This window comes from Nanorana parkeri, unplaced genomic scaffold (genome assembly GCF_000935625.1).
Source record: "Nanorana parkeri isolate BGI_ZX_2015 unplaced genomic scaffold, ASM93562v1 scaffold125, whole genome shotgun sequence".
Lineage (NCBI taxonomy): Eukaryota > Metazoa > Chordata > Amphibia > Anura > Dicroglossidae > Nanorana > Nanorana parkeri.
The window spans coordinates 1,227,169-1,250,664 of NW_017306393.1; the positions used below are offsets into that span (position 1 = coordinate 1,227,169).

The 23,496-nt window shown below is 42.8% G+C and overlaps 1 protein-coding gene and 1 long non-coding RNA gene across 2 annotated transcripts in view; both read left to right on the forward strand.

The window, feature by feature from the left end:
• The window catches only part of STAM2 (signal transducing adaptor molecule 2), a 41,495-nt gene extending 34,300 nt beyond the window's left edge, over nt 1-7,195 (forward strand). The window contains exons 12-14 of the mRNA XM_018553602.1: nt 1,744-1,897; nt 4,296-4,474; nt 6,507-7,195. Of these exons, the coding sequence (XP_018409104.1) occupies nt 1,744-1,897; nt 4,296-4,474; nt 6,507-6,723 (550 nt within the window). The 3' untranslated portion in view covers nt 6,724-7,195. The remainder of the gene's footprint in view (nt 1-1,743; nt 1,898-4,295; nt 4,475-6,506) is intronic.
• A 6,026-nt stretch (nt 7,196-13,221) lies between these two features.
• On the forward strand, nt 13,222-19,597 carry LOC108784721. Its single transcript, XR_001941090.1, has 3 exons — nt 13,222-13,233; nt 16,943-16,949; nt 19,094-19,597. It is a non-coding gene; the product is annotated as an uncharacterized LOC108784721 (long non-coding RNA).
• Nucleotides 19,598-23,496: the final 3,899 nt, after the last annotated feature.

Genomic DNA, 23,496 nt, shown 5'->3' on the forward strand with positions numbered 1-23,496 from the left:
GCTGGGGTCATACACCTTATAATTATCTTCAGATTTTCTATGGTCAAATGGAAAAGGTGCAACAGATTCCTCCATCTACACTTAACTGTGTGGATGGAGGAATCTCCACCTTCGCCAAGCTTCCGAAACCTTGCTAGTCGGCCCCGCTGGCTCTCAAAACACCAGAACAGTGCCTGCATCCAATCAGATTGTTCAGGTGTTTTGAGAGCCAGTGGGGCCGACTAGCAAGATACTGAAGCTTGGCCCAGTGGGAGATTCCTCCGTCCACACAGCTTAGCGTAGATGGAGGAATCTGTTGGGAGAGGAGGCTCCCTCAGGGAGTGATGCTGGGCACTGCTTTCCGTAGTGTTTGCAGTTAAATCTTTGCTGGCACAGGTGCAAAAACAAACTCTATAGAACTGATTGGGAGATGCACATTGGGGCCTAACCATTCATTTGAACCTAACTCAGAATTACGAGGAAATTAACATGAGAAAGGTTTATGATGCTCTTAGTGCTTGTTTTACATAAAAATTTGTTTGTGAAATATAAGACCTGCCAAGACTATTGGCCCAATTTTATGCTCCGACACAGCTGATCCCTGCTAATTCCTGCCAGTCAATTGGTTCAGATTCCAGTGCCGATACTTGGCAATTTCACGATAACTACCAGGGTTGCAGCTGGGACCTGGCTCTGGCACTCCACCACTGTCCTGAAATTATTAGTCTGTATTGTTTTAGAAAAACTGTCACATGACAAACAAAAATGTGTCAGTACTTGTATCTGTGAGTACTTGGACAAGTATCAGTACTTTGTACTTGAAAAAATGGCATCGGTGCATCACTTATATGTATTTATAAAAACAAAATCATACATTAAAACAGAGATGTACAAATCCCAGGAGCTCTGTGTGCTCCGTACAAATGACAGCCGCCTCCTAACTTCTGTATTTTTCTCTAGTCTAGTTTTGGAGCTCGAAAAGTATCTGTACTTGTACCGAATACGGTACTTGGTATCGGTGCATCCCTAGTGAGCAAGCATCAGAAACTATGGGTACAGATATGCCTTCTTTGGTATATTCAAATGTATACCAAATCCAGGACCTGGGTGGACCCTTGGTGATAGATCTTAAAGGATGTAAAGAGACAGGAAAACTGGTAAAATGGGTTATTTTTGCAAACATGCATGATTTGCCGGCATTCATTAAAGGAAAACTATGGGGTCAGGGCTTTTCCCCATAGTTCTCCTAAGGGTCACAGGAGAACACAAACCAGCGTTCTCCCGTGACCCAAAGCTCAGTATATAGCAAGCTACATCTCGCGGTATAATGAGATGCCGCAGCCGGGACGGATCCCTACAATACTGTCTGGATCCACCCAGCTGCAGGATTGACATCTGGCTCTGCCTATCCAGAGGCAGAGCCAGCTGTGCCCGCCCCCTCCCCGTCCATTTCGCCAGTCAGCGCTGGGGAGGGGGGGAATCCCTGCATGGAGCCGTGAGTGACCGTTACGGCTCTCTGCAGGGATAGATCGAGAAGTGAGCGAGCGCCGGTATGTGTTCGCTCACTTCCCGATCTACTGAGCCGACCTGTGACAGTTTCATTGTCACAGGTCGGCTCAGATTATGAGGCTGAGTGAAAATCTCTCGCCTCATAATTCCCCTTTTAAAGGAGTCATTGTATTTTAAATATCTGCTCTGTTTGGTTATAAAATGTGAGTTTTCTTTGGTCTTATATTATATCTATTCCCCCTGTGTTCTCTCCAGGAAGCACTCTGAACTTTCTGAACTTAATGTGAAGGTCCTGGAGGCACTGGAACTGTACAACAAATTAGTGAATGATACCCCATTGTACAATATCTACAACAAGCCCCCTCCACAGGCACATTATAATCCACCAGCAATGGGCGTTTCTCTACAGGTACTGACTTCTGGGTTCAAAGTAAACCTTGCATGAGAAGGTTACTTCAGCTGTCATCGCAGATCTCCTTTTGAAAATACTAATTTTCTGTATCTGACTTTACTTCTGACTCTGATTTCCTACAGTATTCTGTCATAACCTCCCCCACAATGCCACACTGAGGGCGTCCTCCAATAGCACGGCTTTCAACTATCTGTATTTTCTAATCATCAGAGTGTTGACTTCAGGAATTAGGCAGGGGATACCTCTCCATGGGATGGTCTTCAAGACCTATAACATGGCCCATGATTTAGCTTGCCAGTAACCATACAGAACTGAAGTGTCCATCTTGTGTTGCGTTGCCATTTTTGAATAACTTTATTGGTTATATTGCTTATATTTTTATACCCTTAAAAGGAAGAATGTCTGGGACCCATCTTCTTCTTTTTTTTTTTTTGTGGGGGTCTGAAATTCGGTTTTATTTAGCATACTGTATGGTTGGGTTCATAGAGCAGCGCTATGACCATCAGGCCGAAGGAAAATCGCTCAAGGCTAAAATGTGGTGCAGGGCTTTGGACCCCGGAATCCAAAATCTGTGCAGGGGTGCTGACGCTAGACACCAAAGACAATCCAGGGCTGCAGATACCAGGCCCCAAAGACGGTGTAGGGCTGTGTCTCAACACCAGGCCGAAAAAATGGTGCAGGGCTGTGGGGACCAGGCCCCAAATATGGTGCAAGGCTGCAGATACCGAACCCCAAATATGGTGCAAGGCTGCAGGCACCAAGCCCCAAATATGGTGCAGAGCTGCAGGCACCAAGCCCCAAATATGGTGCAGAGCTGCAGGCACCAAGCCCCAAATATGGTGCATGGCTGCAGGCACCGAGCCCCAATTATGGTGCAGGGCTGCAGACACAAGGCCCTACAGTCAGTGCATGGTGACTGCAGACAGAAGGCACCAAAGGTGTGTGGCAGAAGCCAGGCCCCAAAGACTTTGCACTTCAGCTGTGGACACCAGGCCCCAAAGATGGCGCACGGCAGTTGCTGACATTAGCCCCAAGGATGATGTGCTCCCTTCTCCAATGTCTCTGCAGTCTGGTGCACATACCCTTAAACCTCTTCCTAGTCTTGACATTTGCTGTCTTGCTTGGTACTAAGAGCTCCAATTGCTAACTTTCAGGGCCCCTGGGGTCCCGGTCTAAAAATTTTTTTGCAGCCCATACAGCTCCCTTGTCAAGGTTTTGCTTTCAAACATGAAAGAAACAAAGCAAATTTCTGTACTTGAAGTCTTTTTACAGCTGCACATTGATTTCAGCATCAATCCCAGTTCTACCTTTTCTTATTTGTATGGCGTAAAAAATAAATAAAAATGTATATATATTTTTTTTTGCACAAAATCTTCTAAGTCTTCTTTCCCCTACAATGTTTCTGCATGTCTTAGAATAGTTGACCCGTGTAAGTCAGAAGCATCTTAAATAATGTCAGCTTGAATTTTTCTCGGCGCCCATGATGTAGCTTGAGGATAGCTGTAAATTGGATTATATCCTTTTATATACCTGGCAGAAGGATGTCTCGGGAAGCATCCGTTTTGATCTCCTTTCTTTATAAATGCTTTTATATTGACCTCTGACACTGTCTTTGGAAGGATTGGCTGTTAACTCGCAGGCTTTGTTCACGTTCTGTAGTCGGAGAGTCCAGTAACACCTCCTGTTAGATCATAGTCACATGGTGCTCTGCTGTATACTGTCCTGTGGGCACAGATTACATCTATGTTTGTGAAATGTTTTTCCTGCCAACAGATTTTGTAGTTTCGCTCAGCCAGTTTTGTGATCCGGGCTCTGCTGTCAGACAGCGTGGTCCAGGACACGCCACACGTGAGCAGAAACATGCACGATCTGCTCACTTCTCGATCGTCTCCCTGCAGACAGCAGTGACTGTCAGTCACCGCTGCCCGCAGGGATTCCCCCCCTCCCCTTCTCTGATCCTCCAGCGCTGAGTGGAGGAACAGACGGGAAGGGGCGGGCACAGCTGGCTCTGCCTCTAGATAGGCAGAGCCAGCTGTCACTCACGCAGCTGGGTGGCTCTCGACAGTAATGTCGGGATACACCCGGGCTGCGGCGCTCACAGTATATCGTGGGCAATAGCCTGTGATATACTGAGCTTTGGGTCAAAGGAGGACGCTAGTTCATGTCCTCCTGTGACCCTAAAGAGAACTATGGGGAAAAACACTTACACCATAGTTCTCTTTTATGCAGTCATTTTGTTTCCTATAGTCACCCATCATATAGTTCATATCAATGAGATATCAGGGGCAAAGCTGAGTAAGCTAGGCAACACTCACCCTGTCTTTTTCTCCCTTTCTCTCTCCCTTCCTCTCTTAAACTGAATATTTTCATTTTTAACAATATTTTCTTTGTCTAGGGCTATGCTGGTCAGGCTCAGGGAGCTGGTTATATGGTACATGGTATGCCCCAAGTACACCAGCCAAACCTCTCTCAAGCTTATGGCATGAATCCTGACCAGGTTGGACCCCTTAGATCTCTACCACCGAATATCAACTCCACTGGCACCACTCAAGCAGCTCAAGCGCCCTACTTGAGGTAAGTTTTTTTTTTCCCCCTGTATGGGGCCTTTTGCAGTGTTATCTTCCAGGGCCCTTGTGTAGTAACACAAGGATAGGGCAGCCTACATACTGTACTCCTCAAGATTGCAGGATTTGTGTCTAGCTGGCCATTTTTACCTACCAGTCAGCCTGGCAAAAACTCTGCACTCAGCAGAGGGGATTACCCTGCCCTCCGCTTGTGTGAATCTAGAATAAAGAACTTCTAGAAACAATAATTATAACTCATATCTGTAAAGAATAAGGGAAGACAACTGGACTTGCTGTATTTTTCTTGAAGACACTTCACTGGTCATCCAACCAGCTTTCTCAATTCAGAATGACTTGTACAAAAAATTATCTGGGAATAAATATGGTGAATGTTGTTCCAATCCATATAATCCGTTAGGCGCAACCAGGTGTTGATTGCATTTGCATAATTGGAGCTAGGAGGTGTTAATAACCATCCCAGAGAGAGGTGTTAAACAGCATTGTATGTGGCAGACAATAGATGTCTCACCCCCCCCACCTCTATTCAAGCTTGGCTCCTCCATTTTTACATAAATGGCCTCTTTCACACCTCTTTTAAACCAATAAATAATAAGGTCCCTGTCTAGGATGCGTACTTGACTGTCTTCAAAGGAGCAACCTTTTTACTTTTAGATGTAGGTATACTGCTGAATCCTGACCAGTGAAACGTCTTCAAGAAAAATACAGCAAGTCCAGTTGCCTTGACTTATTTTTTACAGCTATACCATGACCTGGATGAATGAGAACCTTCACAGACAGTAATTATAACTAATTAACACATCTCCTTTATTCTTATTCATGTATTCTTGTGCAGTAATTGTGTGCGTGCGTATGTGTGCAGCCAACATGCTAATTGATCATACAGCATTTTCAGGATCAGAGCATGAAAGCTTCATTTGCACTTTGAGAACTGAAAGTTTGCTTCTGCTGCATATCTGCTCAGTAAGAATGTGTGTGTAATAAGCGTGATGTTGCCTAGATTGAATTGGCACGGTAATGACCAAATTTACCTCTACTGAAATGTACCTAAATTATCCTCAAATTCGCCATGCGGAGTGCACAGGCTAAAATTGCTTGAAACCAAGCCATCTAATCATCATGTCAGCACTGACCGCCAATGGTTTTGTTGATGAACATAGCCTACCCCAATGTTAACTCCAATGCTCAGCACTGACATGGTGATCACATGGCTTTGTTGACAAACCAAACATTGTCAGTAAAAGCTGCTATTGTATTTGCTGAGTGTGCACCTAGAGAGAAATGATAACCCTAAAAGTAAAAAAATGAAAGGAGTTTCTATAACTACTAGGAGCCATTTAAAGCCCATTGCACTCTTCAGTGAACCACCAAAATCACCTAAAATGAAGTTTAATTCAAAATGATTTTAAGCTATTTCTGATGAAATCACTTACAATGGATGCTGCTTCTTGTGTGTGCTAGTAAGCTTTGTGCGTCTCCACAAACAATGGCGACTATTTTCCAAGTTTCCGATTTTTGGCAAATTGAATTTTGTTCATCCCTAGCGTTAATGTTTTAAATCTGTTTTTAATTATACGTTGTATTTGTATATATGAACATGGGGTTTGCCGTGTTTGCAGCCCCCATCTCTGTTGTCTCTCTTTTTTTTTTTTGCTCTCCATTCCCTTTTGGGAAGATTTCCCTTCAATTTCTGTCTTTGAGACACAACAGGAAGTGAGCAAAAAAAGCAACAGAAAATGCCGTCTTCGACAGCTGTCACTGGATAGAGTATGTCTCCATTGGAGAGTTTGCCCAAGCCTCCTGTTCCAGTGACAACTGTAAAATTTTTGATTTCCCATCATTTTCTGTCCCGCTGATGATGATCAGCAAATTTTTTTTGTAAACTAGAAGAGTAGTTTACTACTAAAAATATATATTAATTGATTACCCTGCAGATTTAAGTGTTATTTTATTTGTATTTCGTTTAATGAGCGCAATCAGCTTTAAATAATCTGCTACTAAAACTCTAATTTTTCTTCTTTCAGCACTGGTCAAGAAGCAAGCTCAAACCCGCAATACCTACACCAGAACACGGCTCCCAGAGGAGCGACCTACAGTCACCCAATGGGAATGTCTGCAGATATGGCAGCCTATCAAAACACTACATCCGCTTTGCCTCCGGCATCCGCCTACACAGTGGCTGCCCCTTTACACTCGCTCCCCCAGCAGCCCCCAAATTACTACCAGCAGCCTCTGCTCTGAGACTCTGAATCCCTCATAGACCTCTCTAAGGCTATCATTGTGTCAGTCATAAGCCTCGTAAGTCATAACTCCATAATAACGGTAGACACAATAGGAAAGGGGTGTTTTTCACGTAAAGCGGACCATGAACAGCTGCAAGATTCCAACAATACAAGCGTGCTCTTTCCCCTTCATGGACGCATATGCCACTTGTTTTTATTTGCAATTACAGGAGCTTCCTGCGACCATTAGGCTGATTTAGTGCCGCCTTGTATTGAGTAGCTCCAGCTGCAAAAGGTTGTGTAGAAATTACCGGGGCAGAGAATTGCCAACTGGTTCGATTTAAAGAGATTTAAAAATAGCAGAGCTTTTAAGTAGCACTTTATGCAGCTAGAAGACTTAAAGGGGCGACCAGTAAATTATTTTCATCATTAATATCCCTTCTGTATATTCTCCTTTGTCTGTCTGATTCACCCAGTTACAGTGAGAAATTATTCTTGTTTAAAGGGGAAGTTGGTACCTTTTAATGCCCGTGTTTCTGTGTCTTTGATCACATGCTAACTTCTCGTCTATGTTTGCCCGCAAAACATTGTGGGAGAAGAAAAAAAAAAAACCCTTGTCCTAAAAAAGGAAATCTGAAAGCAAAATTTGCTTGTGAGAGCTGTCATTCTGGTAGGTTTAGGTTGGATACTATTTTTGGGGCAGCAACGTTTATTTGAGGTGAAGCTGAATGGATTTCTTTTACTGCCCCCCTAACAAGAGGAGGCCTAAGAGTCCCAGCACAGCAATTTCAGGCTTATTATACAGACGCTTTGCTTTGGAACAGGTTCATGTTAGAGAATAACTCTGCTAAACCCCAGTCGTCTCTGACAAGAAATGTATTACTATGATTACTGGTGCAGAGATGGGGGAAGCGTGTTTGTTCCTGTGTAGGGCCACTTCTCTGCAGCATGTCATATGGCTGAGTTGGTCTAAACCAGATGGAAAAGCTCTGCTCCCATCATGCAATGCAAGCTTTTAATGGTTTGCTTTGTATATGCAGCCCGTTCATTTAGCAGGAAGTAGTGGAGGGATTGGCAGAGCGATACAGATTTATTAGAATGCTTTGGCATGGTAGCTGCTCTCCCACCGCAAGGGACAGGTAAGCATTATACATGGGTTACTTTTTAAGATATTCCAATCCTCCACACTTGCACCTGCACTGCTGGGAAAGGTGGCAAAGGAGGAGAGAGGGCAACGTCTGTCTTTTTTTCTTTTCACTTATGAAGATTTTAAAATGTTTTGGGAGAATAGAGGCAAGCCCTTCTTAAAAAGTCATCCATGCCATTTCTCTTGCTATCCCATCTTGCAGTACCTGTACATAGAAGTTGTTGTAAGCTCCATTGTTCGTCCTTGTGTCATAATCCTCTATTATTATTTCTACTAGCAATCCCAAGACAGCAGCTGTGAAATCCCTGTATAAAAATCAACTTCATCACCTTTCACTTCCTTCACTTCTTTTCTAGATTAGCTGGAATTATTATTATTTTTTTTTCTATTGGCTGACCTCTGCTGATAACTGTATCCAAGCAGTCTGAACCTATGTAGCCTTTTAAAGGTGCATTCCATTTTTCTAGTGTTTTCACGTATACCATGTAGGGATTGCTAGGGAGTGGTGACATGAGAGAAGAAAGAACTAACAACCATTTCTATGCGCAGGTACTGTGCGATGGTATGCGGCACTCTAAGCCCTGCTTATTTATGCTAGCTATGCCCTGTCCTTGCCTTTTGTCATTCATTTGAACCTGTGACAATAGATGTGTAGTAGATCCACTGCTTATATGCCTTTTAAAAGTGGGTCTTCAGCAGACTCCCATTAAAAATCAGTAGGAAGTGCTCTGATCTTCACCGAACTCTAATTCCAATCACACCACTATACTGCCTAGCTGTATTTTGCTCATCTTGTTCTGAACTTACTGCAAAGGCAGCCATGTACATAGGTGGCTATGCCATACATTATTTTCCTTTATGTGTACATGCACATTTGTGGAACACATACACACACACACCAGGTACCTCAATGCGCCCCCCCCTCCCCCCATGGAGAATGGTAACCAGATTGCATACAAGTGATCTCAGCAGGATCGCCGAGATCACTTGCAAAAACAAATAGCAGCTTCCCTACTCTACATTTAGCCCAGCTTGCCCAAAGCAGGGCTAAATGTAGAGAAAAACAAAACTCCCTGGGCGTCAGGAGATAGGAATTTCACACCTCTGCTGCCCCTCTACTTCCTGCTGCCCTGAGGCTGGGCCTCGGTGGCCTTGTAGGAAATCCGGACACACACACAGCCTAATTTCTGAAATCACCCGTAGACGCTGCATTGAGTGTCTGATCCAAAAGTGTCAATTGACCGGTTTGTGAGATCGTAATTATGGCGTTTTCAGAGTGAGCAAGCTCTTCACGTCGAAATTCTGCTCCAAAACGATTTCCTGTATTGGGCGATAAGAGTGTCTAAGTGGTTTTCTTTTTTTTTCTCCTTTTCACGTTATGCCAAAGGCCAAGATATTGTTGAAATCTATATTTAAGATGATGCAAACCCTGGAAGAACTTTTTAAAATATCAGATTTTTTTAGTTGTTTTTTTTTTCCATTCCATCAGCACCTTTTTATACTTTATACACTTCAATGACTGGAGATTGACTGGGCGGTATTACCATTGTGTTTTGCAAAGGGTGCACTAAAAAAGAAAAATTCTTCTTGGTTGTTCATAGCCTAAATATATTCATGTTGAGGTCTAGTATTGGCCAGGGGGACAGGAAGATACTGTTGGATAGGTCAGACGAACTCTCAGGAGTCACTACTATGAGAGAGGGCATCAACTCCCCCCCCCACCCATCTACTTGTAATATATTATGAACCAAGCTTCATAAAATTTGGAATTTGGCATGTTTGGACTGATGTACATATTGGCCGCAAGTCAAAAACAAAGAAACACTTCCGCTTATAAGATAATTTTGATACTACATGATACCCAATTTGTATCCAGACTCCATCTCGTATTTTTATGGTGACAAGCATATAATTTGTTATGTATTTTGTATTTGTAAGCTCTGTCTCCCTACTTGGTACTTCTATACTCCCTAATGTAGAAGCTGGAACAGAAATGCTGAATTATTAGGTTATGATAAAGTCACATAATATACCCGCTGTGCGCTGGGCTCTTAATACCAGCGCAATAAGATGTTTGCACTCATGTTTCCACTTTCCTTACAGTTGGTTTTATTTAGGGCTTTGGTACATGAGCATTGATAAATGCAGGTCAGCAGATTCCCATTTACCTAGTGCATTGCAGATGACCGTTTTGAGCCTGCTTTTGACCTGCTTTGTGTTGCGTTTATCCCAGTAGGTCCTATTGAGATACTTTTGCAAAGCACCACTGTAGTCAAATGCAAAATCCAGCCTTTGACAGCAAAGCCCATGTACACAAGCCATTAGAAAACTGTGAGGGAAGTGCTATTTCCAGACAGCTAATCACAACCAATCAGCTTCAGACCTACATTGGAGATGAATGTGTAAACCTGATTGGTTGCTGAGTTGTCTGCAAAGGCCTTTAAGTTCCATTTAAGGCCTAATGTACATAAAAGTAGAACAAACTGTGACCCGTATAACTGCACCTTAGGATCTGCATAGAGTGTTAAGGTGATTGTACCGTGAAGAATGATGCAGTATGACTAGTTCCCAGAAAATGGTGACCAAAGGTCAGGTAAAGCAACCAATTTTGTGAGAGGGACCAGCATTGCACCAAAACTTAATAACATAGCCTATTGCACAATGAGACATCTGAGGTTAAGACAGGCAAGGCAGCCATGTTTTTTATGAACTAGTATTTTTGGAACACGTACCTCAGTGATGTTCTCATTCTCCCACCCCTGATGATGGATACCTTCCCTAAATGTAACCTACATGTGCTTTAATATCGGAATATTGAAAATAGAGATGTTTATCTTGTGTCCATTTGGTGACTTATAGATTGGGTTCACCCAATGACATCTAACAGACAAGAAGGCAGCCATTTTGTAATGTAGACCTATATTTTTAGACGGCAGCCTGTCCATGTAATAGTCACCGCAAGTGGGGAGACTTTCTTGCAAGTGGTAAGGCTGAACCTTCCACCTCCGCTATAGTGGGGAGACTGATTCCTGCAAGTGGTAAGGCTGAACCTTCCACCTCTGCTATAGTGGGGAGACTGATTCCTGCAAGTGGTAAGGCTGAACGTTCCACCACCGCTATAGTGGGGAGACTGATTCCTGCAAGTGGTAAGGCTGAACGTTCCACCACCGCTATAGTGGGGAGACTGATTCCTGCAAGTGGTAAGGCTGAGCGTTCCACCACCGCTATAGTGGGAACTGCTGAATCCTGACCAGTGAAACGTCTTCAAGAAAAATACAGCAAGTCCAGTTGCCTTGACTTATTTTTTACAGCTATACCATGACCTGGATGAATGAGAACCTTCACAGACAGTAATTATAACTAATTAACACATCTCCTTTATTCTTATTCATGTATTCTTGTGCAGTAATTGTGTGCGTGCGTATGTGTGCAGCCAACATGCTAATTGATCATACAGCATTTTCAGGATCAGAGCATGAAAGCTTCATTTGCACTTTGAGAACTGAAAGTTTGCTTCTGCTGCATATCTGCTCAGTAAGAATGTGTGTGTAATAAGCGTGATGTTGCCTAGATTGAATTGGCACGGTAATGACCAAATTTACCTCTACTGAAATGTACCTAAATTATCCTCAAATTCGCCATGCGGAGTGCACAGGCTAAAATTGCTTGAAACCAAGCCATCTAATCATCATGTCAGCACTGACCGCCAATGGTTTTGTTGATGAACATAGCCTACCCCAATGTTAACTCCAATGCTCAGCACTGACATGGTGATCACATGGCTTTGTTGACAAACCAAACATTGTCAGTAAAAGCTGCTATTGTATTTGCTGAGTGTGCACCTAGAGAGAAATGATAACCCTAAAAGTAAAAAAATGAAAGGAGTTTCTATAACTACTAGGAGCCATTTAAAGCCCATTGCACTCTTCAGTGAACCACCAAAATCACCTAAAATGAAGTTTAATTCAAAATGATTTTAAGCTATTTCTGATGAAATCACTTACAATGGATGCTGCTTCTTGTGTGTGCTAGTAAGCTTTGTGCGTCTCCACAAACAATGGCGACTATTTTCCAAGTTTCCGATTTTTGGCAAATTGAATTTTGTTCATCCCTAGCGTTAATGTTTTAAATCTGTTTTTAATTATACGTTGTATTTGTATATATGAACATGGGGTTTGCCGTGTTTGCAGCCCCCATCTCTGTTGTCTCTCTTTTTTTTTTTTGCTCTCCATTCCCTTTTGGGAAGATTTCCCTTCAATTTCTGTCTTTGAGACACAACAGGAAGTGAGCAAAAAAAGCAACAGAAAATGCCGTCTTCGACAGCTGTCACTGGATAGAGTATGTCTCCATTGGAGAGTTTGCCCAAGCCTCCTGTTCCAGTGACAACTGTAAAATTTTTGATTTCCCATCATTTTCTGTCCCGCTGATGATGATCAGCAAATTTTTTTTGTAAACTAGAAGAGTAGTTTACTACTAAAAATATATATTAATTGATTACCCTGCAGATTTAAGTGTTATTTTATTTGTATTTCGTTTAATGAGCGCAATCAGCTTTAAATAATCTGCTACTAAAACTCTAATTTTTCTTCTTTCAGCACTGGTCAAGAAGCAAGCTCAAACCCGCAATACCTACACCAGAACACGGCTCCCAGAGGAGCGACCTACAGTCACCCAATGGGAATGTCTGCAGATATGGCAGCCTATCAAAACACTACATCCGCTTTGCCTCCGGCATCCGCCTACACAGTGGCTGCCCCTTTACACTCGCTCCCCCAGCAGCCCCCAAATTACTACCAGCAGCCTCTGCTCTGAGACTCTGAATCCCTCATAGACCTCTCTAAGGCTATCATTGTGTCAGTCATAAGCCTCGTAAGTCATAACTCCATAATAACGGTAGACACAATAGGAAAGGGGTGTTTTTCACGTAAAGCGGACCATGAACAGCTGCAAGATTCCAACAATACAAGCGTGCTCTTTCCCCTTCATGGACGCATATGCCACTTGTTTTTATTTGCAATTACAGGAGCTTCCTGCGACCATTAGGCTGATTTAGTGCCGCCTTGTATTGAGTAGCTCCAGCTGCAAAAGGTTGTGTAGAAATTACCGGGGCAGAGAATTGCCAACTGGTTCGATTTAAAGAGATTTAAAAATAGCAGAGCTTTTAAGTAGCACTTTATGCAGCTAGAAGACTTAAAGGGGCGACCAGTAAATTATTTTCATCATTAATATCCCTTCTGTATATTCTCCTTTGTCTGTCTGATTCACCCAGTTACAGTGAGAAATTATTCTTGTTTAAAGGGGAAGTTGGTACCTTTTAATGCCCGTGTTTCTGTGTCTTTGATCACATGCTAACTTCTCGTCTATGTTTGCCCGCAAAACATTGTGGGAGAAGAAAAAAAAAAAACCCTTGTCCTAAAAAAGGAAATCTGAAAGCAAAATTTGCTTGTGAGAGCTGTCATTCTGGTAGGTTTAGGTTGGATACTATTTTTGGGGCAGCAACGTTTATTTGAGGTGAAGCTGAATGGATTTCTTTTACTGCCCCCCTAACAAGAGGAGGCCTAAGAGTCCCAGCACAGCAATTTCAGGCTTATTATACAGACGCTTTGCTTTGGAACAGGTTCATGTTAGAGAATAACTCTGCTAAACCCCAGTCGTCTCTGACAAGAAATGTATTACTATGATTACTGGTGCAGAGATGGGGGAAGCGTGTTTGTTCCTGTGTAGGGCCACTTCTCTGCAGCATGTCATATGGCTGAGTTGGTCTAAACCAGATGGAAAAGCTCTGCTCCCATCATGCAATGCAAGCTTTTAATGGTTTGCTTTGTATATGCAGCCCGTTCATTTAGCAGGAAGTAGTGGAGGGATTGGCAGAGCGATACAGATTTATTAGAATGCTTTGGCATGGTAGCTGCTCTCCCACCGCAAGGGACAGGTAAGCATTATACATGGGTTACTTTTTAAGATATTCCAATCCTCCACACTTGCACCTGCACTGCTGGGAAAGGTGGCAAAGGAGGAGAGAGGGCAACGTCTGTCTTTTTTTCTTTTCACTTATGAAGATTTTAAAATGTTTTGGGAGAATAGAGGCAAGCCCTTCTTAAAAAGTCATCCATGCCATTTCTCTTGCTATCCCATCTTGCAGTACCTGTACATAGAAGTTGTTGTAAGCTCCATTGTTCGTCCTTGTGTCATAATCCTCTATTATTATTTCTACTAGCAATCCCAAGACAGCAGCTGTGAAATCCCTGTATAAAAATCAACTTCATCACCTTTCACTTCCTTCACTTCTTTTCTAGATTAGCTGGAATTATTATTATTTTTTTTTCTATTGGCTGACCTCTGCTGATAACTGTATCCAAGCAGTCTGAACCTATGTAGCCTTTTAAAGGTGCATTCCATTTTTCTAGTGTTTTCACGTATACCATGTAGGGATTGCTAGGGAGTGGTGACATGAGAGAAGAAAGAACTAACAACCATTTCTATGCGCAGGTACTGTGCGATGGTATGCGGCACTCTAAGCCCTGCTTATTTATGCTAGCTATGCCCTGTCCTTGCCTTTTGTCATTCATTTGAACCTGTGACAATAGATGTGTAGTAGATCCACTGCTTATATGCCTTTTAAAAGTGGGTCTTCAGCAGACTCCCATTAAAAATCAGTAGGAAGTGCTCTGATCTTCACCGAACTCTAATTCCAATCACACCACTATACTGCCTAGCTGTATTTTGCTCATCTTGTTCTGAACTTACTGCAAAGGCAGCCATGTACATAGGTGGCTATGCCATACATTATTTTCCTTTATGTGTACATGCACATTTGTGGAACACATACACACACACACCAGGTACCTCAATGCGCCCCCCCCTCCCCCCATGGAGAATGGTAACCAGATTGCATACAAGTGATCTCAGCAGGATCGCCGAGATCACTTGCAAAAACAAATAGCAGCTTCCCTACTCTACATTTAGCCCAGCTTGCCCAAAGCAGGGCTAAATGTAGAGAAAAACAAAACTCCCTGGGCGTCAGGAGATAGGAATTTCACACCTCTGCTGCCCCTCTACTTCCTGCTGCCCTGAGGCTGGGCCTCGGTGGCCTTGTAGGAAATCCGGACACACACACAGCCTAATTTCTGAAATCACCCGTAGACGCTGCATTGAGTGTCTGATCCAAAAGTGTCAATTGACCGGTTTGTGAGATCGTAATTATGGCGTTTTCAGAGTGAGCAAGCTCTTCACGTCGAAATTCTGCTCCAAAACGATTTCCTGTATTGGGCGATAAGAGTGTCTAAGTGGTTTTCTTTTTTTTTCTCCTTTTCACGTTATGCCAAAGGCCAAGATATTGTTGAAATCTATATTTAAGATGATGCAAACCCTGGAAGAACTTTTTAAAATATCAGATTTTTTTAGTTGTTTTTTTTTTCCATTCCATCAGCACCTTTTTATACTTTATACACTTCAATGACTGGAGATTGACTGGGCGGTATTACCATTGTGTTTTGCAAAGGGTGCACTAAAAAAGAAAAATTCTTCTTGGTTGTTCATAGCCTAAATATATTCATGTTGAGGTCTAGTATTGGCCAGGGGGACAGGAAGATACTGTTGGATAGGTCAGACGAACTCTCAGGAGTCACTACTATGAGAGAGGGCATCAACTCCCCCCCCCACCCATCTACTTGTAATATATTATGAACCAAGCTTCATAAAATTTGGAATTTGGCATGTTTGGACTGATGTACATATTGGCCGCAAGTCAAAAACAAAGAAACACTTCCGCTTATAAGATAATTTTGATACTACATGATACCCAATTTGTATCCAGACTCCATCTCGTATTTTTATGGTGACAAGCATATAATTTGTTATGTATTTTGTATTTGTAAGCTCTGTCTCCCTACTTGGTACTTCTATACTCCCTAATGTAGAAGCTGGAACAGAAATGCTGAATTATTAGGTTATGATAAAGTCACATAATATACCCGCTGTGCGCTGGGCTCTTAATACCAGCGCAATAAGATGTTTGCACTCATGTTTCCACTTTCCTTACAGTTGGTTTTATTTAGGGCTTTGGTACATGAGCATTGATAAATGCAGGTCAGCAGATTCCCATTTACCTAGTGCATTGCAGATGACCGTTTTGAGCCTGCTTTTGACCTGCTTTGTGTTGCGTTTATCCCAGTAGGTCCTATTGAGATACTTTTGCAAAGCACCACTGTAGTCAAATGCAAAATCCAGCCTTTGACAGCAAAGCCCATGTACACAAGCCATTAGAAAACTGTGAGGGAAGTGCTATTTCCAGACAGCTAATCACAACCAATCAGCTTCAGACCTACATTGGAGATGAATGTGTAAACCTGATTGGTTGCTGAGTTGTCTGCAAAGGCCTTTAAGTTCCATTTAAGGCCTAATGTACATAAAAGTAGAACAAACTGTGACCCGTATAACTGCACCTTAGGATCTGCATAGAGTGTTAAGGTGATTGTACCGTGAAGAATGATGCAGTATGACTAGTTCCCAGAAAATGGTGACCAAAGGTCCGGTAAAGCAACCAATTTTGTGAGAGGGACCAGCATTGCACCAAAACTTAATAACATAGCCTATTGCACAATGAGACATCTGAGGTTAAGACAGGCAAGGCAGCCATGTTTTTTATGAACTAGTATTTTTGGAACACGTACCTCAGTGATGTTCTCATTCTCCCACCCCTGATGATGGATACCTTCCCTAAATGTAACCTACATGTGCTTTAATATCGGAATATTGAAAATAGAGATGTTTATCTTGTGTCCATTTGGTGACTTATAGATTGGGTTCACCCAATGACATCTAACAGACAAGAAGGCAGCCATTTTGTAATGTAGACCTATATTTTTAGACGGCAGCCTGTCCATGTAATAGTCACCGCAAGTGGGGAGACTTTCTTGCAAGTGGTAAGGCTGAACCTTCCACCTCCGCTATAGTGGGGAGACTGATTCCTGCAAGTGGTAAGGCTGAACGTTCCACCACCGCTATAGTGGGGAGACTGATTCCTGCAAGTGGTAAGGCTGAGCGTTCCACCACCGCTATAGTGGGAAGACTGTTTCCTGCAAGTGGTAAGGCTGAATGTTCCACCACCGCTATAGTGGGGAGACTTTCCTGCAAGTGGTAAGGCTGAACGTTCAGAGCCCAAAATGGCTGCGAAATTCAAGTCCCCCCCAAGAGATCTTCAGCTTGCTTAGTGTGGAAAGTGTATAATAGAACTAAATGAGAATGTAGGTTGATTTATACATGTCAGTTTATTGTCCCAGAACTTTTACTGATACTGGCCTTTTGTATAGATGATATCCCTTCTTTTTTATACCATTATCATTTTCATCGTCGTCTTGTATAAAGTAATTTACTTAGGAGGACCTCAGTTCAAGCAGCAGAGATGCCAAGAGCCTGCTGAGCTCTGAGGAAGGGGCGAGCGTAGACTGGGATTCAGCATGCGTTTCCTGATTGCAACAGATAGCAGCTGCGTTCAGCATATGGCCACTTTTGCAGAGGATGGAAATCATTTTTGAGATACATTAGCTCAATACAATGTCATCAGAGCTCATCCATTTAAAGTGTTTCATATCTTTAGAGATTGACCCACAATGCCGGGCGTCAATGGGATCACATCTGCATTTCTAGACTATCCCTACAGCGCGGCCTACTGCTGAAGGGTATGTCTGATTCTCCACCTACATGATCATGGCGCGTGTGTGGATTTTATACTCAACAGGGAAGTCTATAACCCTCTAGTTAAATATGAAGAATAGAAGAAAGGTGGTGCCCTGTATGATGGTGGAAAAAATGGCATCTTGTTGAAATTTGAACCTCCAAAGTGTACATTTTCCCTCATGCAAACACAATTTATTAAATCATATAATACATATATATGTCAAATGTCTAAGGGCTCGTTCGCACCACCTCAGTTGAGCTGCATCGACCAATGCAGGCTCACTGCCGGGGCACATAGAAAACAATTACTCTCTATATGTCCTGTTGGGGCAGGTTTGCAGCGTGTTGTGTAAAAATGCAGACATGCAATCTTTTCTATACACAATGCTCCTCACCCCATGTCACCACAGCACAATTCAGCTCCGGTGTTGTAACTATGCATCTGCCCTACACCCGTCCTAGCATGCAAGCTTGTGTGACTGAGCTCCAATATCTTTTCATTGACTCGTATGCCTAAAGTGAACCTGTGCCTAGAGCATGCACAATAAATGATACATGTATTCTCAACAAGCACTTAAAACCAGCCCCCCATTCACCAGTGTAGAGATAGGCGTCGTGGAGAAATATTGGGAGTCTTCCAGCCCTCTAATGTAAACACACAGCATGTGCTGTAACCTGTTAGAAACTGACCCAGGTTGTCTTTAAAGTCTCTGCTGTGAATTTAAGAATGAATTGCTCTACGTTACATTCAGCTAGAGAAGTCAGGGAAGGAATGTTTTAAAGCTTTTACTGCTTGGTAAGAATATGTAAAAACCTTACACGGGTAAGGTGCAGTGTAAGTACTTCCAATGTTGTTTTTATCCAGTTACATCGGAGAGGCCTTGGTTAGTTTGGAATAGGATGACGGCAGCCATTTTGTTCGCCACACATTGGGGAGGCCTTGGTTAGTTTGGAATAGGATGACGGCAGCCATTTTGTTCTCCACACATTGGGGAGGCCTTGGTTAGTTTAGAATAGGATGACGGCAGCCATTTTGTTCTCCACACATTGGGGAGGCCTTGGTTAGTTTGGAATAGTATGACAGCAGCCATTTTGTTCTCCACACATTGAGCATGGATTACTTGCGTTAACAAGCAAAATATTAAACTGCAAAAATATAGGCGGGGCCAGAACTTGATACCTTGGCCAATAATGCAAAGGATGGATTAAAAAAAATTGCTCTTTAAAAGGGATCTGCCAGGGTAGCAATTTGGGAGCTGCCAGTGCCGACTTATCCTTTCTGCACCACTAGGTGAATTGCTGCACGTTAGCTGTCACAATACCCAATATGCATTTTCATTCGGGTCAGTGACTCGTCAAGGAATAATAAAGATGGAAGCCCCCAGAGTCTGCACCTTCTTCTGACGGAGTCCCTTTAAGGGGTTCCCTTTCCATACACATGGTTACCATAGATGAATAATCTTTGTGGTTCCTTCCACATACCTTGTAGTGACCGTTCTCTGAGCGTGGGTCAAGAAACGCATCCCCTATACCAGTCTGCGCCCGCCCTCCAACAATATTTAAGAGTGAGCCAATCTTGATTTTCAGTGCGTTTATTATCAAATCTAGTTTATGATCTATAAATGTATAGTGTATATAGATACCACTGGCTGTAATGCGTATATCCAGCTGCTATTTGTAAGCAGCTATCACGGCATGCTGGTAGATGTTGTTCAGCAACGTCTGGGGAGAAGTCTTATCGCCTGAGCTATAGACAGAGGTTTATCTGAAATTTTTATATATACAGCTGTGTGACGCAGTTCACTCCGGAAAGGGAAGAACTGCTACACGTGTATGTACGGCAGCACTGTTGAGACGTATATGAGGATGTTGGAGGGTAACGTGAAACTCGTGATTTGATCACATGATCTGAATGATATTCTGTAGATAATGTAAGAATTGTTTTATCCTTTGCTACTGCAGGTTTCATGGTGTTCCCGGGATGTTTGCTTACTTTCTCCTCCTTGCACAATACTAAATTGTTATATTTATTTTCAGGATTGTTTCCAAATAAAAAATGCTGCCAAAAGTGTTTTCACTTCTTTATTGAGTGTTTTTTTTTTAATAGAAATTGTGTAAACAAATAAATCAAAGCAAACTGTTTTTTTCTTTAAGATGTTTCGCTGGTCATCAGACTAGCTTTCTTAATTCAGATTTGGAAAGCTAGTCAGATGACCAATGAAAAGTCTTCAAGAAAAAATACAGCAAGTCCAGTTGCTTTGATATATTTTTTACAGATACCCCATGACCTGGATGAATGAGAACCTTCACAAACATTTAATAGAAATGGTCTTTCTTGCCTGTATAATTCTTCTGTCAAAGATTACCAGGACTCCAGTCAAAGATAATAAAAAAAATGGACAGTCTATTAAAAGGTAAAATTAAAAAAAATAAAACTTGCTGCACTACCTCATTTTAATCCAGAGCTGACTTCTGCACTACTACTTTTCCACAACTAGGTTGAGTGTTTGCCAGCCCATTCAACTCACTTGCACCTCGACCAGGGGGAGGGATCCTCGGCACTCCAACTGTGCTAAAACTACAAATGCTATCATGCTTCTACCTCTGGGAGTCATGCCTGTGGTTGTCAGAGTTTTGCAATGCCTTGTGGGTCTTGTAGTTCCATAACAGCTGGAGTGCTGAGGTTGCTTACCCCTGTCCTAGCCTGTGACTGAACAGTAGTGGCATCATCACTTTGCTACACATAGCCTGGGCAGGGAACAGAGCTGTGGGAGGGGTACAGCAGGCTCCACCCACTACAGGCGAAAAGGAGATGAGACCAGTCACCCTGCAAAAGGAGAGAGCAGCAGGGACTGGTCTTTATTACAGGAACCTCATGCACAGAGGCAAAGTACAGAAGTTGGTTATTGCTGAACTGCTGCACAGATCTAGAAGAAATGCACAAATGACAGCAAGATTCAAGCAAGAATACTAGTTGTGCGGAAATTAACGATTAATCGTTAATTTCTTTGATCGATCAAAATTATTTTGATCGATCAAAGCACTCACCTCTCCGCCAGCTTCCGTCGGAGATCCGGTGACGTCACGGACATCGACGTCACCGGACTCCTCCCCCCCTCCCCGAGTGGCTCTGTCGGCTAACGAAGGGAAGGGGGGAGGAGTCGGGTGATGTAGTTGTCCGTGATGGGTAACAAAGGGAAGGAGGGAGGAGTCCGTTGACGGCGATGTCCGTGACGTCACAGGACTCCTCCCCCTTCCCTTTGTTACCTGAACGGAATCACTTGGGCCGGTGAGTCTCCTGGTTACTTAATGGTGTAACGCTCTTTACCAGTAAGTCCGAGGGCCTCTGCATTTTCTCCTGGCAAATACTGGAGAGGGATTATGCCCATTCCAACTAGGTTACTGCGGTGAATGCGCTCACAGCTCTCAGCAAGGACAACTTTAATACCCTGTACAAAATAAACATATATTAAAGTGTGTGAGAGTGACACTAGCCCTAAGAAACACACACAAGTTCAAATCTTTCAAATGTTAGAACAGCAGTGAGACCCTAGTGGTGCTGTTAAGTGTTGGTAGGCTGCAGTAAAATAAGCCTTGTAAAGCTACTGTGCTTTTTAGATACCTAAATAGTAGGTATCTACTATTCAGGATGTCCCGAATGTATGTTGAATGGCGGCTGATATATTGCCTGAGGCTGCCGCCATTCAACATACATTCTGGACATCCTGATCCTCCTCACAGGCCGGTTCACATCTGGTTCACAGACCCACATAAGTAAGTACATTATACATATATATTAATTGTTCCGGTCACCTTCCCTGATATGTTCGGTCCAGGCAGTCAGCTGACCTAGTTTTGCGCCCTCTTGTTGTTCTAACAAGGCTGGTTAAACCCCACAGCTCCCTGCTACCCTGGTGAGGCCCCCTCAAAGCTCTGGTGAGACCCCCCTCTGTATGTGCGTTATAATTAATCGAAATTAGTCGATTAATCGATTAAAAAAATTTGATTAATCGAACAGGAAAATGTTAATCATTACCAGCCCTAAAGAATACACATGTCTCTTGTATTCAGACAACATTTGTTTAGCCTGTAGGTCAAGCTCTACACGTGTTTTAGTAAGGCAGAGCACGCATGATTTGTAAAGCATCATATGGAAAAATAGGACAGCTAGAATAAGTTATCCTGGAGGTTATCGTATCAGACCCTGACCCTTCAACTTGGATTGGAATTCTCCAACCTACCTTATTATGACTTGAATCAGGTGATGGTTGTCTCTTGACCTTCCCCTGAGGCAGTTGTCAGAAGTGCTTTGTGATGTAAATGTTTGTTTTTTATGATGAATAAAAAATAAAAAAAAAGTCAATTAATATGACAGGTGATTGCGCCTTGAAGAACGTGCTGGGACTTACAGTTCCAAGTCAATTAGATCATCACAGATTGCCTACACCGGCCTTGGAGATTTAATCATCCGCTTCCAGAGCTACCTGTATTTCTTAGTTTGGAACCCGAAAGTGATCACTTGGAAAAGTACGAACCTCTCTGAAGTATTTCAGCTCCTAATGAAACCTTCACTTCAAAGTCAATTTTGCTGCGAGCGCCGAAGAATATTCAGCACTTCTGAAATGGCTCAGACGCAGAGGAGTTCGAGAACTCCCTCTCTGAGACGAGGAACAGAGGCAAACTTGTCACCTTTCCCCTACTTATGATAAAGGAACACAAAGAATTCTATAGGTGCATGTCTGCTGAACACATGAAATACTAGACTCATCCAATTTATGGGAATACCACATTCCACTCGCAATTAAACTTTTAAGATGCAGGTGCGGAATACAGACCACTCCGTATTGCAATTTGGCATTATAGGAAACACTGTGGGCACTCCAAAAAACATTTATTCCTCAAGCATACACTGGGCAAAAGCTGACGCATTTCAGCCTAAGGTGGCCTTAGTCATAGCCATTTATAATCCAATCTGGCATTGCTGTACTTCACCAGAAATTGGTTCAACCAAAAAAATTCAACCAACCACTTCAACCAAAAATTGGTTGGCTGTAATTAATTCTTTAAGCTGCTCATCTGTGAGTGTCACATGGCGACCTGAATGCCAATAGATGACAAATACTCTTTTTTTTCTCTGTGATCTATCTGAGAAGGTTGTATGTGTCGTAGACAAACAGGCTTTCATATGGAAGATCATGTCTGGTATTTGACATGCAAGCTGTGGAAAAATCTGGTTCGGTTCAGAAATTTCGTTATTCGGGATTCGAGTCCGAAATTCAATTCGGTTCGGGGTTTCAGATTCGGACGAAATCTGAAGTTTTCGTTAGTTTTGGATAAGTGTACAAACTAGACATGTGCATTCGGATGAACCTGCAAATCTACAAAATTCAGTTGATTTGGCGGTTTGTCCAAATTTGAAATAATGAATTTAATATATGCCTGAATATACAAAAACGGTATTCGGGCATACATAAATTCGTTTTCAGAACATGCTGGCAGCCATATTGGCTGCCGGCGTGTTCTGTGCATGCCCACCGCCTTCTTGGAGGCGGAGCGTGTGACATCACAAAACGGTGACGTCACACTCTGAACGCGCGGCGGCCGTGTCAGCCGCTGGCGTGTTCTGCATGTGCGCACCGCCATTTTGGAGTAGGTTTGGGTACACACCAAGACGGGGGCGCTCGAGCATGCAGGTGGTGCATCTTGGTGTATACCTAGATCTACTCCAAAATGGCGGTGAGCATGCATTCAGGATCCGAATTTCCAAATTGTGTTCGGGTCCGGGAGCCATATACATATATTACTAAAGCTGAAGCTCCCGGACCCAAATGGCATTTAGGAGCTCCCAAATGCAATTCAGAAATTCAGATCCCGAATGTCATTCAGATCTAGGAGCCTCAGCTTTAATATTATATGTAGATTTTATATGTAGCCCTATATAGCTGTATATATATATATATATATATA